Raw genomic sequence first — 19,379 nt, 5'->3', positions numbered from 1 at the left:
AGGCTTCAGCAATACATGAATCGTGAACATCCTGATGTTCAAGCTGGTTTTAGAAAAGGCAGAGGAACCAGAGATCAAATTGCCAACATCCACTGGATCATCAAAAAAGCAAGAGAGTTCCAGAAAAACATCTACTTCTGCTTTATTGACTATGCCAAAGCCTTTGACTGTGTGGATCACAAGAAACTGTGGAAAATTCTGAGAGAGATGGGAATAGCAGACCACCTGACCTGCCTCTTGAGAAACCTATATGCAGGTCAGGAAGCAACAGTTAGAACTGGACATGGAACAACAGACTGGTTCCAAATAGGAAAAGGAGTACGTCAAGGCTGTATATTGTCCCCCTGCTTATTTAACTTCTATGCAGAGTACATCATGAGAAATGCTGGGCTGGAAGAAACACAAGCTGCAATCAAGATTGCGGGGAGAAATATCAATAACCTCAGATATGCAGATGACACCACCCTTATGGCAGCAAGTGAAGAGGAACTAAAAAGCCTCCTGATGAAAGTGAAAGAGGAGAGTGAAAAGGTTGGCTTAAAGCTCAACACTTAGAAAACGAAGATCATGGCATCTGGTCCCATCACTTCATGGCAAATAGATGGGGAAACTTTGGAAACAGTGTCAGACTTTATTTTGGGGGGCTCCAAAATCATTGCAGATGGTGACTGCAGCCATGAGATTAAAAGACGCTTACTCCTTGGAAGAAAAGTTATGATCAACCTAGATAGTATATTCAAAAGCAGAGACATTACTTTGCCAACTAAGGTCCATCTAGTCAAGGCTATGGTTTTTCCAGTAGTCATGTATGGATGTGAGAGTTGGACTGTGAAGAAGGCTGAGCACTGAAAAATTGCTGCTTTTGAACTGTGGTGTTGGAGAAGACTCTTGAGAGTCCCTTGGACTGCAAGGAGATCCAACCAGTCCATTCTGAAGGAGATCAACCCTGGGATTTCTTTGGATGGAAGGATGTTAAAGCTGAAACTCCAATACTTTGGCCACCTCATGTGAAGAGTTGACTCATTGGAAAAGACCTTTATGCTGGGAGGGATTGGGGGCAGGAGGAGAAGGGGACTACCGAGGATGAGATGGGTGGATGGCATCACGGACTCGATGGACGTGAGTCTGAATGAACTCCAGGAGTTGGTGATGGACAGGGAAGCCTGGCGTGCTGCAATTCAAGGGGTCACAAAGAGTTGGACACGACTGAGTGACTGAACTGAACTGAGCCTTAATATCTTGATATGAGAATAGCTTCTACAAACCAGTAAGTACCTCATAGAAATTAAAGAGTGTCTTGATGAGGGTGAAAGAGGAGAGTGAAAAAGCCAGCTTAAAACTCAATATTATAAAAACTAAGATTGTGGCATCCAGTCCCATCACATCTGACAAATAGGAAAAAGGTGGAAGTAGTGACTGATTTCCTCTTCTTGGGCTCTAAAATCACTGCAGATACTGACTGCAACTGTGAAATTAGAAGATGATTGCTTCTTGGCAGGAAAGCTATGACAAACCTAGACAGGGTATTAAAAAGCAAAGACATCACTTTGCCGACAAAGGTCCATACAGGCAAGGCTGTGGATTTTCCAGTAGTCATGAACAGATGAGAGAGTTGGACCATAAAGGAGGCTGAGCGCCAAAGAATTGATGCTTTTGAACTGTGGTTCTGGAAAAGACTCTTGAGGGTCCCTTGGACAGCTCAGAGATCAAACCAGCCAATCTTAAAGAAAATCAACCTTGAATACTTGTTGAAAGGACGGATGCTGAAGCCTAAGCTCCAATTCTTTGGCCACCTGATGTAAAGAGCTGACTCATTGGAAAAGGCCCTGACGCTGGGGAAGATTTGAAGGCAGGAGAAGAGGGCAACATAGGATGAGATGGTTGGATGGCATCACCTATTCAATGGACATGAACTTGGGCAATCTCTGGAAGATGATGAAGGACAGGCCAACCTGGCATGCTTCTGTCCACGGGAGGCACAGAGTCAGACACGACTTGGCAACTGAACAACAGTAACAACCCCACAGAAGTGGATAAAACGTACACATGGGTAGGCACTTCACAGGAAAAAAATGACCAATAAATCTTTAAAAAGAGTCTTACCTTCTCTATTAATTATGGACATGCAAATTCAGATAAGAATGAGATGACTTTTTTTTTTTTTTACCCATTAGGCTAGACAAATTAAAAAAGATTAACTATTCAGCGTTAGTCAAGTTATGGCAAAATATTCATGGTGAGGATAGAAATCGGGGCAGTTTTGGAAAGCAGTTTGACTATATCCATAGAAATTTATGTTTAAAAAATTTTTTTGAGCTCTGAAACCACTTTTCATGAGCAAAACCATTTCCTGAATGAACTCTAGCTCAGGGAAAAGTAGAGCACAGCTGTTTGGTTGGAGTGGAGGTGAGGACCCTGCTCCAAGCCCCCCCTCACTCTGTGCCCCTCCCTGCCCCCCACAATACCTCCACGTACATCAGAACCTCGTGGACTTACACTCCAACCCTCAGCCCAGGGCAGCGTCTAACATATATCTTTAGTACATCAAGGACCGAAATGAAAATGCATTGTAGGATTTTATTACAGTATGGGACCGCTCAGTGGAGTGAATTGGCCTCAGATAATCAAATCTTTCCCTAGAATACCAAGAGTATTACTCCCAGACTTATCTCATCACTGTGTTTGGAGCAAGCAGAGCTGACATGCAGTATGAGAAGCTTTTTGAAACAAAGAAAAATACCATTAAAACAAGGTTGACAAAGCAGCTGCTAGGCATGGTGCTCAATCAAGGAAAAAATAAATAAACCAGACCGAGCAAGAAACACCTGGATCAGAAATATTGGAACAAGCCACACAAACAAGATCGAAGAAGTCTGAAAATACGTTGGATGGGAATGGAAAAAGTAAAATCGCTGAAGCATTTTATTTGCAATTTGTAAAGAAAATTTTAAATTCATTAAAAAAAAAACTTTCCATCGATCCAAAAAAAGATCCAGCAGAAAGAGAGTTTGAAAAAACAGGAGAAGCAACATCCAGTCATCAAAGCCCCATAAAGTCAGGGCAGAGTAGGCTCTGGACTAAATTTCTGAGCCATGCTGACATTCATACATATGAATGTATGAAGACTCATTTTGTGATATAGAGCCTTGAATCTTCTGAAGCCCTTCTCGAAGAGTACTTCCTATTTACAATATTTATAGTAGGTTGTTTTACAAAGCTCACAAAGGTGCCTTCTGCTAGACTCTCAGTCTTTGAATTCAGTCCCAGATGACCACAAAGGGAATTGCCTGCATCTAGTTTGAGGCTTCCCAGGTGGCGCTAGTGGTAAAGAACCCACCTGCCAATGCAGGATACATAAGAGATGTGAGTTCGATCCCTGGGTCAGGAAGATCCCCTGGAGGAAGGGATGGCAACCCACCCCAGTATTCTTGCCTGGAGAATCCCATGGACAGAGGCTCTCTTGGGGTACAGTTCATAGCGCTGGATATGATGAAAGCAACTTAGCACAGCACACAGTATGAGGCTGAGTCAGGTAGGAGGGAAGAGAGGGGGTAGAAGCAGGCCAGTTCTCCCCCAGAGTATTTTCTAGAACAGGCCAACACAAAAATCAGTGAGCACTTCTCCTCTATGAAGAAATCGTAAAATTCTGAGGTGTGGGTGCTGAAAGACTAGCTCTCGTGAATCCTACCTGCTGCAGTTCTCACCTTTTCCTCTCCAGAGAAGGGTAAGGGCCTGCCAGCCACACCACTTCACCCCTTACCACTGCACACACGTCTGGGATGACATCTGCCCATGGCTCACCACTGGGGATGACTCAGCTACCCGCTGCGGGAAGAGCATTCTGAAGTCCCCTCAGAATTGTTTATCCAATGGCCCCTCCTTGGGAGGATTGTTAAACAAGCACTTAAGTGGATTTTGCCCTTAAGAAGCTTGTCATACATAATAACCCCCAAACGCACTCAAGTAGAGTATCAAAAGGACCCCTTTGCAGAACACAGGTTCAGTAATACAACTCAGAAATCTTGAAGAAAGCCCAAGGAAAGGAGAAACCATTACATAGAGGAGTGCTTTCTTTTTAAGCTCCCTAGATCTGCATGATTCTCAGCTTTGGCTGCACGCTGATGCACCCAGGGGACCATAAAAGGTCCTGTTGCGTGGTCCACCTGCAGGGGTCCTGACATGCTGGCTCTGCCCTGTGGTAGGGCTTGGGCATCAGGATATTTACAAGACCCTTGGGAGACTAATGTGCACCAATCAAGATGCCTTTAATGGGCAGGCAGAATCCAGAACATCTGGCCCACAGTGCTAAATACCAAAGGGGCAGTCTGTGAAATGGCCACTGACGGGTGATGAGAAGGCGACTAATGAAATTCACAAGAGCTGTTTCCCTGGAGAAGGAAATGGAAGGGGGTGGGGTGGGGGTGGGCGGCAATGAGTACAACTTCATTTGTGATTCAAGTTCAAGGGCTTGTTTGTGAAGGCAAGATCTGAGGGGTAGAAGGTGAAGGAGGGTAAACAGGCCAGGAGAGAATTGAAAATTAAACTCAAAATAGTTTTGTTGTTTAAGAAGAGAAACCTGGGCTACTAACATACAATGGGGCAAGATCCAGCAGAAAGAGAGTTTGAAAAAACAGGAGAAGCAACATCCAGTCATCAAAGCCCCATAAAGTCAGGGCAGAGTAGGCTCTGGACTAAAGCACAGAAGTAACCATTTCCTTTTTTGGGGAAAAAAAAAAAAACAGGGGAGGAGAACTAACATTTTTTTGAACATTAATTCTGCTGAATATCATAGGGACTTCATATATATGAAATGGAATATCTCCTGCCATACCGGTGTACAAGAAATGTCATAGCTATCCACAATTCCAGCTCTCCAAATATGAATTTCTGAGCCCTGCTGACAAGCAGCACCACTTCCTTCATGAGGAACTTGAGAAAGTCACAGTCATCAGCAGTTACAGCCCTCGCGGGGCTGGTGGTAAAGAATTCACCTGCCAATGCAGGAGACATAAGAGACACAGGTTTGATTCCTGGGTTGGGAAGATTCCCTCCTTCAGGAGGAGAGCATGGCACCCCACTCTAGTATTCTTGCCTGGAGAATCCCATGGACAGAGGAGCCTGGTGGGCTACAGTCCATGGGCTCACAAAGAGTCAAACACGACTGAAGCGATTTAGCACGCCTGCACCCAAGTGTGAGCTGGTGAGCCCTAAGGGAATTCAAGCAAGAGAAGAATACCTCTGTAAAATACCTCTATTAAAATGCAGGATGCTGGCCCCAGACAGCTGAGATGCATATGAAAGAAATGACTTTAATAATCCCAGACTCTTGCATCTTCCCTTACATAGAAGAACACTAAATTCCTTAATCTGATATCTGGTTTTCCTTACTTAACAATAATCTTTGATGTTCAGGCTACCGGCCCTCTTTGTTGCCAACTTGTGTATAGCCTGACTCCCTCTTCTGCCTCCTTAGAGAGCTTCTCAGGGCTACTGAGATGCCGTCCCCTGGGCCCAGTGTCCTAAACATTCCACCAGCCACCCAGCCACCATGGTCACCTGGGTCCAAATAAAACATTCGCTACTTTCAGGTTGTGACTGATTTTTCAGTTGACATATGCATGATTTCATTTAATCTCCCCCCAAAATTTGCAAAGACTCTTGTAACATAGAAGGCCCTATGCTTAGAATTCCAGGGTTCTGACTGTTCCTTATTAATACCATGTCCACATTTAATTCCCCAAAAGATCAGCATGATCAAAAAGTCTTCTCACAGGTCCAACATGATTTATTAGAGAGGGAACGCTCTGGAAGAAGTAGAGGCAGTCCAACTTTAAAGAAAATGACGGACAAAAGTCTGTCCAGCACATAAAATGCCAACTGATGTCTGTATCAGCTGTCTCCCCGGGTACCTGAGGGCCATGTTGTGAGCCGCGGTGCCCAGAGCTCTCCTCCCCAGGATGCAGAGCGCGAAGGACAGAGTCACCAGAGGAGAGTCCTCGTCACTTTCTAGGGGCTTCGAGGGCTGGAAGAGCAAAGACGTCCATTCAGCTTTCATGTGGGGCCTGGCATGCACTTACACAGAACCACAAACGCAGAGGTTTTCCACGAGGCAGCCACCTGGTCACCTGGGTCCCCCCACAGTGACCCAAAGGATGGCAAACTCTGATTCCTGAGGCAGTTTCTCTGGAGGCTGGACATAAAAACACATTTAAATGGGGAAGTTACTTTAGGGAAATAAAGGGGCTAATGTGGCTTGTTGGCCTAGTTTCCTGGAATTGTGAATATGCCACCTTGGGTCAGGAAGATGGTCAGAGCTCGCAGTCAAATGAAAGTAAAAGTCACTCAGTCATGTCTGACTCATCATGACCCCATCCCACAGTAGCCCACTAGGCTCCTCTAGGCATGGGATTCTCCAGGCAAGAATACTGGAGGGGGTGGTCATTCCCTTCTCCAGGGGATCTTCCTGACCGAGGGATCAAACCCATTTCCCCTGCATTGCAAGCAGATTCTTTACTGTCTGAGCCACCAAATGAATTTGCACCTTAATCCTGTCCAGTGCAGGGGGACAGGTACACCAGCAGAAATAGAAGTATAGGAATCAAGCACAAATGAGGGTTTTCTGTTCCCTCTATAACGAGGAGCCCACTGAACGGACCATAAGTCCACAATGAACAATTAAATGAAGTGGTTCATCCAAGCTTAAGAAGAGGAGCAGGGGAAGATGCAGAGGAACTTAAAAGTTAAAATATCTTTTGCAAGCAAAGCAAGATAATTTCATTTTTATGAGCTAGCTGAGGAAAGAGGAGTGCCCTCATTGTGGGGTTAGCCAGGATCAGCAATAGACTCTTGACTATTTCGGCCACCAGCGGAAGCTCCACATGGGTTAAAATCTCAGCACACGTTCTCCCGGCTGCGTCTGGGGGACCGACTCTGCCGCCGACTCTCTCCCACCTGCTTTCAATCACTCATGAAAGGTCAAGGACCTGGGCTAGCGTCATAATTTGGTTTACCAGCTCACATAGCACACGTCATCAACTGAGAGGGCAGTTTTCAACTTGGATCTACCATCTCCTTCAACAACACATCCTGAGAAGCAGAGATAACAAGCCCCTTCCACTGGCCTCCCTCCCCTTTCTCCTCCTGCCTGCTTTCTTGTCTTCCTTTTATAAGATGTCATTTCCCTTTCTTTCATTTCTAAGAGGCTGTATTCATCTTCAGAAGCATCCTCAGCATATGAGCAGCAAAGCACAGACACACAGACAAAACTACCGAAGTAGCTTGGACCAATCTGATTGCTAAACAGAATGGGCTTGCCCACAATTCAATAGGTTTAGTAAATCCTCTGCATTTCAGCCCATATATACTGTTCAGAAATCTCAAAAAGAAACTCTAAACAAAAAAGTGTCCAGAGTTTTAAAGCCATGATCGAGGCTTAACACTGTACCAACTCTGAGCACAGTAGAAAGGAAAATGTACTTTCAAGGTGCCTTTCTTGGAGACATGATGCCTGAATTTTTCCATTTCCTTTTGTTTAACTGCTAAATAAACATCTGTCCAAATACTAGTGTCCTTTCTCTCCTTATTTCATTAGTCTCCCAGCGCTTCCTTGGTGGCTCAGATGGTAAAGAATCTGCCAGTGATGCAAGAGACCTGGGTTTGATCCCTGGGTTGGGAAGAGCCCCTGGAGAAGGAAATGGCTATCCACTCCAGTATTTTTGCTTGGAGGATCCCATGGACAGAGGAGCCTGGCGGGCTACAGTCCATGGGGTCGCAAAGAGTCGGACACAATTGAGTGACTCACACACACAGAGTAAAAGAAAGAGATGGGCTTTACAAGGCTCCCTGTTTCTTAACTTACCTTCAACTCCTCCAGCCCCACCTCCTTACCTACCTCTTGCCTTTTCTGGGCACAGTATTGAATCCACTCCAGATAAACGTTGCAGTAGCTGGCTCGCGTGATTCCCTGGAGACATGGGACATAGTCATCATCAATGTTCATGTTGAACATCGCAAGGTCACGCTCAATGTAATGCCACTTGGCAAAGGGCTGCAGGGTCTTCAGAAGTGATTCGTTTTTGATCCAGGAGAACAGTTTGGGGGATGTCACCATATAGTATATTATACTCTGCCGAGAGAAAGAAAGGTTTTGAGCCCATAGCCTGAAAGACTTAAAATTTCATCTTCTAAAGTAAATCACTGTCAGGGGCGAATGACCCGTGAAATCCCCATGCGCCATGTCATTTGTATTTCCTGCTAGACTTAACGCACCCCCTGGAGCCTTTCTAAAATGCTCCCTCTTGGTCACTGGAGGGAAGAGGGAAGTGAGAAGAGCAGAACGCTACCAGAAACTCAATGCTAGCTAGAATGGGATCTCAGCGGTGAGAAAGAATGGCAGTCAGAGGGAAAGCGTCATCCTTTCTGAGAAACGCACACAAAAGCACTGTGGTTCCTGGGGGTTTCCTGGAGGCCAGGCTGGGCTGATGCTGCTGGAAGAAATCAGGGCAGGTCCTCGTCCAGGGCCTCAGACCAAGACTGTGTCATGAGCTAAAGCAACATGGTTCTTATGGAAAGTACTTATGATGTACAGTTGTTCACTCACACACACACACACCCCCACACCCCCACATACACATAACCCCACACACAGACGTAATCCTGGGTACCCAGACAGTGGACATCTGAGATGTCTTCAAAAATAACCCCAAGTTTCCTCCTCCATCAGACACTCCACTTATGAGTCCAGCTGGGGAAAATGCCACCCTCGGCTTTATGATTCTGAGCTACAGAGTTTTTGAAAGCCATCTTGTAGTTTTTGAACGAGTTCATCATTCAAGAAGGCTAGCATCCAGCCTGGAGAAGTAAACGTATGACAGAGAAAAACACAACCTAAGTCTGCCATGGGCATGTCAGGAATAGACAGTAGTATCTGTGGATGAGTCCTTCCAACTTCACTCTTTCTTCATTATCACAGGAAAAGGCACATGGCTGGTGTCACTGGGGCTAAGACAGACAGGGAACACAGTTAGCATCCTATCTGCGAATTGAGAGTGATGAGGAGGGGGAAGGGCAGCCTTCCATGCAAGGAGGCAGTGATTAGAGCTCCTATAAAATCAAACACTCAATTGATGGACTCCTCTGATTATCAAAGGCATTCTTACCAGACGAGAAGACAGAAAGTAATACACGCGGGGTGGGCATGAAACAGGGCTTAGGCAACGGGAATCTATGGAGGTGAGTGGGCACAGGGGCCTTTCCCAGCCCCGCAGCTCTCCTCCTCTTCTTCTCTTTGGGGGGGACGTGAAATCCACAGTGCCAAGGTTAGAGGTTGCTGAGGTGTCTGATTTCAGGTTACTGCAGGGGTTTGAACAGCTGAGTGGACAGACACGCGTGGTCTCTGGATTCGGGCAAAACCACAGCAGATGCCTGACTCAGCTTCTCTCTGCTATTAGGACCGAGGGCAGCCCACTCATTGCGGAAGTTTCATCTGTGGCTCATGGTGTGTGGTCCTCTTTCCTTCTTTGGGGCACAATCGCTATTAGGCTCCATCATCCACCTGACCCTCAACTGAGGAAGCAAGAAACACGAAGTCTGCAGAGAGGAGGCGGAGTTCACATGTTTCCCCGACCTCTGCAACCCTGCTGGCCTTAGAAAACCCCTTCAATGGAAGGAAGGAGGCAGAGAAGGAAGGAAGGAGAAAGGAAATGAGGAAGAGGCCAGGGGAAGCTGAAAACAGACATACAAAAGAAAGATGTGCTTAATCATGGCCATTTTTCATCACTGTTTTGAGGTTTAAAATGAGATCATGCATCTGAAGCACCTAGCACCTGGCCTGGCATGTGGGATGTGTGCCCAAATCACATCATCATCATATCTTTGGCATATCTGACTTACCTACCCAGCACGCTTGAGGCTCAGGTTGGGGAACACAGCCCAGGAGAGGTTTGGAGCAGGGGATCAGGAGGCAGGAGACAGCCAAGCCTCCCATGGTCACCAGTACACATCTGATATTCAAATACGTGAATCAAGAATCTGGAGGGTATCCTATTGCCCACCAGCTGGCAGGACCACTTAAAGCTGCTAAGTGTTCCATCCAAAGTCGCAAGCCAAAAAGGAAACGGACCATGACCAAAGGCACGGCTTCTCAGCTGACAATTATGAAGGGAAGAGAGAAATTTGGTCTGTCTAAACATCTGGCATGAGCAAACATCTGGTCTAGTTTTCCCTCAATATGTACTAATCACGTGTACCAGACAGAAATAACACACAAAAAAAATGGAAAGTGGAACATTAACCTTTTCATTCCTTTCTAGGGAGGAATGAAACTAACCCTTCCCCAATGAGGTCAGAGTAGTTAACGAGGACTTTGAATGCCAGGGATTCAAACTCATTTCTCTAGTTCTGGCAAAATCTTACAGTGTTGGCTTCTGAGTGGGCTTCCCAGCGCTGGGCTTTCCCATGTGGGAGGGGAGATAGTACCATGTCCTTTCCCTGTGGGAAAACAGAACTGCTTGAACTGGCTGCAAACTGTACTCCATTTCCCTTTATTTAGGCAGAGATGCTGTCAATGAACAGTGAAATCCTTCAGAAGCTGTCGGGATGAAACGGATCCCATAATAGGCAAAGCTAAGTCAGGATGGTGACATTAATTGATGGTATACAAACCGATCCAAATTGAAAGCAAGGACTTCCTCTGAATTAGGGCTTCCTGGGTGGTTCAGACGGTAAAGAATCTGCCTGCAATGCAGGAGACCCAGGTTCCATCCTTGGATCAGGAAGATTCCATGGAGAATGGAATCTCCAGTATTCTTGCTAGGATAATTCTATGGACAGAGGAGCCTGGCGGGCTGTAGTCCCTGGGGTTACAAAGACTCGGTCACGACTGAGTGACTAACACACACACACACCTCTGAGTTAATTCACGATATCTGGTTCCTCCAGCAGGGACTCTCCTGGTTTCTCATTTTAATTGTAGATCAGCATATTCTCTCAGATAGCTCATCCCAGGAAGAGAACCTGGCAGGCAGTCCAACATGCTGGGGTGTTGGGCTTATGTTGGCCTTATCATCTGCAGGGCAGGTGATAAGCACATCTCCTTTCTAAGAGTTGGGCAGAAACAACGGTGGCCGAGAAACCAGGCCCTCATTTTCCAGCAGAAATCTCATTTATTGCGGTTAAGAGGGTTTGAAACACTAATGAACGGGAGAGAGATGGAGGAAGCACCAGGGAAAACCTCCAGTCATCAGGAAGGAAATGATTTCAAATATATTCATAGAGGGGGGCGGAGAACTGACCCAGTTTATTAGGAGATTAAAAAAAATCCTTTTGTGTAAAGGAATTATTCCAAGTTTTTCTTCCTGTCCAATGAAAAATAAAAAAGAATGAAACCAAACCCTTGAAACTTGAACCAATTCAGGGCTACAAAGGCAACTGGCAATTTTGTTTGCAGAAAAGCAAAGGTCAAAGAAGAAAATATTCCATTTGTTTTTACCCTAAACTGCTGCTTCTTCTGTCCTAATAGCCACTCAGCACTTCTGAAATTTTCTTTAACTAACTGTACCAGGGAGGTGAGCACAGTTTCTGAGCTGCCCTCCCCAAAGGGCAGGAAGGTACCGAGGGTGATGTCTGGAGAAAGTCTCACCTGAACAGGCCTTCTTGGTGCTGATGTGAATTACCAGGAGGTACTGGTGTGAGCTCCACCTGCCACCAATCTCAGCATTTCCTGAGAACTGACCGAGAGTTACAAAACATCTCTTCTACTGAGCACAAACATCTGTAGTGGTCCCCACATCTAGCTGCATATCAAATCACTTCAGTTCAGTTCAGTTGCTCAGTCGTGTCTGACTCTTAGCGATCGCATGGACTGCAGCACACCAGGCGTCCTTGTCCCTCATCATCTCCCAGAGCTTGCTCAAACTCATGTCAGTCGAGTTTGTGATGCCATCCAACCATCTCATCCTCTGTCATCTCTTTCTCCTCCTGCCCTCAATCTTTCCCAGCAATCAGGGTCTTTTCTAATGAGTCAGCTGTTTGCATCAGGTGGCCAAAGTATTAGAGCTTCAGCTTCAGCATAAGTCCTTCCGGCATCAGTCTTGTTCAGGACCTATTTCCTTTAGGGTTAACTGGTTTGATAGCCTTGCAATCCAAGGGACTCTCAAGAGTCTTCTCCAACACCATAATTCAAAAGCATCAATTTTTCGGCGCTCAGCTTTCTTTATGGTCCAACTCTCACATCCATACATGACAATTGGAAAAACCATAGCTTTGACTATACAGACTTCTGTCACCAAAGGAATGCCTCTGCTTTTTAATATGCTGTCTAAGTTGGTCATAGCTTTTCTTCCATGAAGCAGTTGTCTTTTAATTTCATGGCTGCAGTCACCATCTGCAGTGATTTTGGAGCCCCCCCCCCCAAATAAAGTCTGCCACTGTTTCCATTGTTAACCCATCTATTTGCCATGAAGTGATGGGACTGGATGCCATGATCTTAGTTTTTTGAATGTTGAGTTTTAAGCCAACTTTTTCACTCTCCTCTTTCACTTTCATCAAGAGGCTCTTTAGTTCCTCTTTGCTTTCTGCCATAAATCACCTAGGGAACTTATTTTAAAACATAGGCACTTCCCAGGCACACAGAATGGGAATTTCTGGTAGGACATGGCAATCGACAGTCAGCTGGCTAGCTGAGGGAGCCTGATGCTACAGATCTGCCCTGCCTGCTGTCCTGTTGGGTCATAAACCATGCCCTGTGCCCCTCTCCTGCCCACCCAAAGCTCTCGTGTTGGCTTTTATTCACGTATGAAACAGAATCAAGGGACTGTCTCCACAAGCCCACTATTATCTAGCAGGTTCTGGGGGCCTCCTTCAGCCCGCTACCATTCGCACATTATCTTGGATTTGTTTTTTAGTTTGCAAATTGTCATTTTAGAAAACGTACAGGGAATTGGGAGTCACATTTCCAGGAGTTAGGAGAGGAGGACCGTGAAGGGAGAGACACATCAAAAGGCAGGTCCTCGCATGGAGCCCCCAGGCTTCTGGAAAAGCCAAGCAGGTGGACCAAGATAGGGCACCTCAGCCCTTCGTTCTCGCTCACTCACAGAGGCCTGCTGGCCCCATGATGTGGGCCTGGTCTGTCTGGTCCATGGGGAGCTCCACGCTCACAGGGCTTCCCTAATGGCTCAGCGGTAAAGAATCTGCCTGCAATGCAGGAGACACTGAAGATGCGGATGCGATCCCTGGGTCAAGAAGATGCCCTGGAGGAAGGCATGGCAGCCCCACTCCAGTATTCTTGCCTGGAGAATCCCACGGACTGAGGAGCCTGGTGGGCTACAGTCCACAGTGTCTCAAGGAGTCAGACACGACTGAGCGACCGAACACGCACATATCCTGGGTTCACAGAGACAAAGCTCAGTCCTGGACTCCATCCTCACCACCAATGCCTGGGGCAGACCCCTCAGACCCCTGCCTACACATGGGTCTCATCCTTCCCAACTGGATGGCCAGGACTCTGGATTCCACATTACCTGGAACCTTTTTTGTTCATTCAAAAACTATGGGCACCTCCAGAAGTAAATCATCACAGGAAGGCCTAAGGATCCACAGAGAGGGCAGGGGTGTGTCTCCTGGGCTCATGGAGTTACCACAAGGGAAGGGGAAAGGGTTTCAGAGGAGGCAGGCGTGAATGCTAGCCTGGGCCCCAAGGCAGGTTGTAGGAGGAGCTGGCATGTGAGCTCAGTTTGGACTAGACCCTGTGAGTCCTGGGGGAGCACAGGGAGGAGTGTTGGGCTGCAGCCATGCAAGCATTGGGGTGGGGGGGTGCACAGGCAAAGAAAAGGGGTGGGGTGCAAAGTCTAGTCAGAAACCACAGCGGATGGCTCTGGCTGGCAGACAGTCTTGCGCTCTTCTCCCTGTCTTTTTTTACGGATCACAGATCAGCAGTGAGTTGTGTTTCCTGGTGTACTCATGAGGGGAGGTGAGCCCAAGGTCCTTCTACTCTGCCGTCTTGAATCGCCCCCTCTGTCTTGCCCTACTCTTGAGGCACTGTGGGGAGAGAGCAAATTAGCCAAGGTGGCGTGTTCAGGCTCTCTCACCCCACGTTTTGTAAGTTAAGACTATGCACTAGCAGAGCTCGCTTGCAGCACTGCACATGCACGTCACGAGGTACTTGCTTGGCCACGGGCTCCTGTGCGCGATACGCCTGCGTGGGCTTCACCATGAAAGCATGGGCTGCTGCTGCGCTGGGGCTATCCCGGAGGGACATCATGGTTATTTTATGTGAGCTTAGGCTATGGCTCCGTTACAGGTCTGTTACGGTCCTGTTTTGGCAGCTGCTACGGCTGCTAAGTCAGCCAGGAGAGAGGCTGTGCTGTGGCTGCCTTGCCAACCAGGAGAGAATAAATGTGTTTGCAGTTCCTACGGCTCCTCGAGTCTTCTTCCAGCCTCTTAGCACGAGCCTTGCCTACCCTGAGTTCAGCAAACAGTGTGAACAGCAAGACAATTGGCATCACGGACAGGATCTGCGATACAGGCACCAAGGAGGCACGTGGCCTCCGGGCTCATTAATCTGGCCCCTCTAGACCTCTAGCTGCCTCTCAGACTAAGCTCTCAGACCCTTGCACGGCTGTAGTCAGCCCCTGGATCTAGCTCCCTTGCAATGACCACACCTTGTTGCCACTTAGAAACTACATCAGATCCTTCTGGAGGGAGGTGTCAAAGAGAGATGGTTGCCATTTAACATCAGTTTTCTCCTTCCTCCATGACACACAAGTTCTCTCTTTGTTCATGGCTGCCCAGATCACCTTTCCAGACCCCCTCGGAGCTGGCATATGACAACATTCTGGCCAGTGGGACACAGCAGCAGCATTCTGTGGCAACTTTCAGGAACCTTCTTAAGGAATAGCTGGTACACATCCTTCACTTTCTGGGTTCCTTCTTCCATCCATTTGAGCCTTGAGATGGGCGTGCTAAGTCGCTTCAGTTGTGTCTGATTCTTTGCGACCCCGTGGATTGTAGCCCATCAGGCTCCTCTGTCCATGGGATTTTCCAGGCAAGAACACTGGAGTGGGTTGCCCTTTCCTCCTCCAGGGGATCTTCCCAATGCAGGGATTGAACCTGTGCCTCCTGTTTTGGCAGGTGGGTTCATTACCATTCGCACCACCTGGGAAACCTGTCTTGACACTCAAAATGGCGGAGCTGGAAGCCGGAAGAAACCCAGGTCCCTGAGCACTTGGAGCAGAGCTTCATTTATGTATGAGAGGAATACTTGTGTGTGAGTCACTGGGATTTCACGACCCACTGCCAAGTCTAATGTCAACTGATAGACTGAGTTGCCCAAAGTTGACTCTGTATGAAAAATTTCTTGGAGCTCAGATACAATGGCCAGGGGAAACACAAAAGATTACAACTTCCTGATTCACTCCCCAGATCTTCCCCAATTTGTGTGAGGTTAGACATTTATTATTTTGCATGAGGTTTGGATGTAAAGTTTTACATCTGTCTAACATACACATTACTTTGCCGACTAAGGTCCGTCTAGTCAAGGCTATGGTTTTTCCAGTGGTCACGTACGGATGTGAGAGTTGGACTGTGAAGAAAGCTGAGCGCCAAAGAATTGATGCTTTTGAACGGTGGTGTTGGAGAAGACTGTTGAGAGTCCCTTAGACTGCAAGGAGATCCAACCAGTCCATTCTGAAGGAGATCAGCCCTGGGATTTCTTTGGAAGGAATGATGCTAAAGCTGAAACTCCAGTACTTTGGCTAAGTCATGCAAAGAGTTGACTCATTGGAAAAGACTTTGATGCTAGGAGGGATTAGGGGCAGGAGGAGAAGGGGATGACCGAGGATAAGATGGCTGGATGGCATCACGGACTTGATGGACGCGAGTCTGAGTGAATTCTGGGAGTTGGTGATGGACAGGGAGGCCTGGCGTGCTGCGATTCATGGGGTCGCAAAGAGTCGGACACGACTGAGCGACTGAACTGAACCGAACATACACAAAGGTGGTGTGCATGAGTCGCTCAAGCTGTTTAAAACATTCTGCTACAGAACAGGGTCTCCCCAATGTCTCTTGTTGCAATCACCTTGGGGTGTGATCATTAAGAGTTCTTTGCCCTTCTGACTTTCATAGTCTGAATTCTATTTCCTGAGAAATCAAGCAGTTACTCCCAGTTTCTAAACATCCTTCTTTGTAGTTGATGGAAACTCCCAAAACTTCAGGCACCTGTGTAATCTTCTGATTTTGTATTTCCTTATTTCTGCTGTACCACTTGTCTCAGCCTCAGCTCGCAGGGGGTTTGGGGTCTCAGATGATGAGCTTCTTCATTCTGAATGGCACTAAGATGTGGACCCTTTTAAAGACCATGTAGGGTTTGCACCATGCCAAGTAGTCCCTCAGAAGAGAAGCCACCATAGACATCCTCAGACACAACTGCCTCTGCCTGTCCTAACCCTTTAGAAAATACTTTCATCCCGATTATCACTCCGCATCTTGGTCAAGTCTCACATTTGTCTTCCAGGAGACATATTCCAAACCAGGACCTGTTCTGATGTTGAGTCCAGGTTGGACAGATGCAGGTACCCAGCAACTGAAAAAAATGTGCTAGTCCCCACATGAGTGAAGAGAAAAGGCTGCCATAGCTAATCCTGATGGGATCATTTAGCTATTTTTGCAGTTTTATCATGAGCTTAAAAAAATTCATTCTGGTTCTAAAAAGTAGAAATTTGCAGAGCCTTTAAATTAATACTTATAACTCATGAAATTTTAGGCTTGGTCATATTTCCAGGATGTTTCCATTTATCAGCACCATCATTACTAACTACTCATGCTGTGTTAAAAGTGAAGAGTTTCGGTTTAGGAAAGTGAAAAATTCGGGAGATGGATGATGGTGGGAGCTTCACAATAATGTGAATATGCTTAGTGCCACTAAACTGTACAGTTAAATATGATTAAAATAGTGTGTTTTATATGATGTGACTTTTATTGTTGTTGTTTAGTCAATAAGTCATGTCGAACTCTTTTGCGACCCCATGGACGGTAGCCCACCAGGCCCCTCTGTCTATGGGACTTCTCAGGCAAGAATACTGGAGTGTGTTGCCATTCTTCTCTCCAGGGGCTCTTCCTGACCCAGGGGTAGAACCCACGTCCCCTGCATTGGCAGGCAGATTTGTTAGCACTGAGCCACTTGGGAAGCCATGATTTTTTTAAAAAATAAAGAAAAAGATCTAGGTAAGAAAAGAGACTGCCTATTAGTTTCCAGGCTTAGAATAGCAGTCCCCAACCTTTTAGGCACCAGGGACCAGTTTTATGGAAGATAATTTTTCCATGGACCGGAGGTAGGAGGCATGGCTTTGGGTTGATTCAAGTGCATTACATTTACTGTGCACTTTATTTCTAATCCAATCCCGCCACCGATCTGACAGGCGGTGCTGGTCCACAGCCTGGAGGTGGGGGTGCCCTGATTTGGGGCACAAAACCTCAGGCCAGTCCAAACCTCTGAGGCTTTTTCGCAAAACCAGCAGTCCTGAAACTGAACTAAGCCTCTGCTTCAGACGCTCAGGAGAAGCTTCTTAAGCTCTTTACAAAGCTCTCCAGGAGTCTTTTGAGCCAGCTCCGCATTCCTACTCAGACACGTGTCTGGGACCCGGAGTAGTACCTTGATATAGTATCTGATAAGGATCCTTCGGAGATCAAAAACCTGCAGCATGGTGGCTGCGTTGTTGTCCATGATGCTGTAGCCCTCCAGGATGTACTGGGTCCGGGCGATCTCCCAGGTGAGCCAGCGGAGGTTAAAGGCGGCGTTGCAGGACAGGAGGTGGGGCAGGTGACCTGGTTTGCAGCAGCAGCAGCCCCTGTCGTCCTCGTCACCCTCTGTGATGGCTTCCACCTCCCTCTGCTGGCAGTAGGTTCCTGGCAATAACAAACACGATGGAAGTTTACAAGAGGTCATAGGGTAATCTTTGTTTAGAATGGATTTCCCCCTTGCCCTTACTAAGAGGAAGATTCTAAAGAGAGTCTGGAAATCAGAAGATTTGTATAGTTCCTAGTTCAAGCAAACACCCCCAAATAAGTCACCAACCTTATACTCATTAATTCATCCACTCATTCACATTCATTCTGACTCTCCTCTCCTCCTGTTTTTCTTTTTGTCTATGTGTGTGTGTATGTGTGTGTGTATGAGTGTGTATGTGTGTGTCTTAGAACAGACACATTCTCATGGCAGCCATGGACATTAACGCCGAAATGCAGGATGGTTATATCCTTCCGTTTCCCTTTCCAGAAACCTGCAGGTCAAGCCTGAGCCAATAGGAGGCTAAAGAATGTGGCAGGTGGGCAAGTCTGAGAGCAACCAGATCCATGTTGAAGTGTTATGAGCAAGGGTGTCGTGGAAGATCTTGGCCCAAGTGCAAGGGCATAATCACCCACCTCATATGACTAGAAGCAGGACGTCTGACTCCTTTAGCAAGTATTCTGAAACTTAATGCAAACATGAAACTGTCCCCACACCCATTTCCACACTGTTCACTTTTCCTGGGATCTTATCTCATTATTCACAATGCCTGGTACTTGGTAGGTGATAACAAAGTGGTTGGTGGAATGATTGAAGGAAAGGCTGGATGAAAAATGAAAGAATTCTTATCCAGATCACTATATTACAGGCATGCATACATGCTAAGTTGCTTCAGTTGTGTCTGATTCTTTGTGACCCTATGGACTGTAGCCCGCTAGGCTCCAGGCAAGAATGCTGGAATGGGTTGCCATGCCCTTCTCCAGGGATCTCCTGACCCCCACATCTCTTATGTCTCCTGCATTGGCAGGTGGATTCTTCACTACTAGTGCCATACAGGCAACAGATACCTTATTGAGAAAATCCATAGGGCATGCAATAGCCTCTGGCTTCCCTGGTGGCTTAGACGGTAAAGCGTCTGCCCACAATGTGGGAGACCTGGGCTCGATCCCAGGGTTGGAAAGGTCCCCTGGAGAAGGAAATGGCAACCCACTCCAGTACTCTTGCCTGGAAAATCCCATGGATGGAGGAACGTGGTAGGCTACAGTCCATGGGGTCGAAGAGAGTCAGACACGACTGAGTGACTTCATTTCACCTTTCACATTACCAGAGGAAGATAAAAACAGGTCATGTTTAAACTAAGTCTCTCTATAGTACCCATGAGTGAGATGGTCATAATAGATCAGAGATGAAAAACTGCAACCTTCAAATAAAAGTGTACACACAGAACTGTCATGATAACAGCCTATGAACTAGAAATCAAGATAAGGAAGAAGAGAACGAGCAGGCTATTGTAACATAAATAAAGTGAAACAGTGAGGGGCTGATCCTGGGTCTTAGGATTCCATTTGTCTTTCTCCAAGACCTCACCGCTTTGGGTCTG

At 46.8% G+C, this 19,379-nt stretch overlaps 1 protein-coding gene across 1 annotated transcript in view; it reads right to left on the bottom strand.

The window, feature by feature from the left end:
- Positions 1-19,379, bottom strand: part of PCNX2 (pecanex 2) — a 314,554-nt gene that overhangs the window by 37,624 nt on the left and 257,551 nt on the right. The window contains exons 26-28 of the mRNA XM_040242736.1: positions 17,645-17,898; positions 7,892-8,125; positions 5,910-6,022 (exon numbers count right to left, since the gene is read on the bottom strand). Of these exons, the coding sequence (XP_040098670.1) occupies positions 5,910-6,022; positions 7,892-8,125; positions 17,645-17,898 (601 nt within the window). The remainder of the gene's footprint in view (positions 1-5,909; positions 6,023-7,891; positions 8,126-17,644; positions 17,899-19,379) is intronic.

Source organism: Oryx dammah, unplaced genomic scaffold, assembly GCF_014754425.2.
Source record: "Oryx dammah isolate SB20612 unplaced genomic scaffold, SCBI_Odam_1.1 HiC_scaffold_6, whole genome shotgun sequence".
NCBI classification, from domain to species: Eukaryota; Metazoa; Chordata; class Mammalia; order Artiodactyla; family Bovidae; genus Oryx; species Oryx dammah.
Note: the sequence above shows the minus strand (reverse complement) of the source record. Positions and strands in the feature narration are given on the sequence as shown.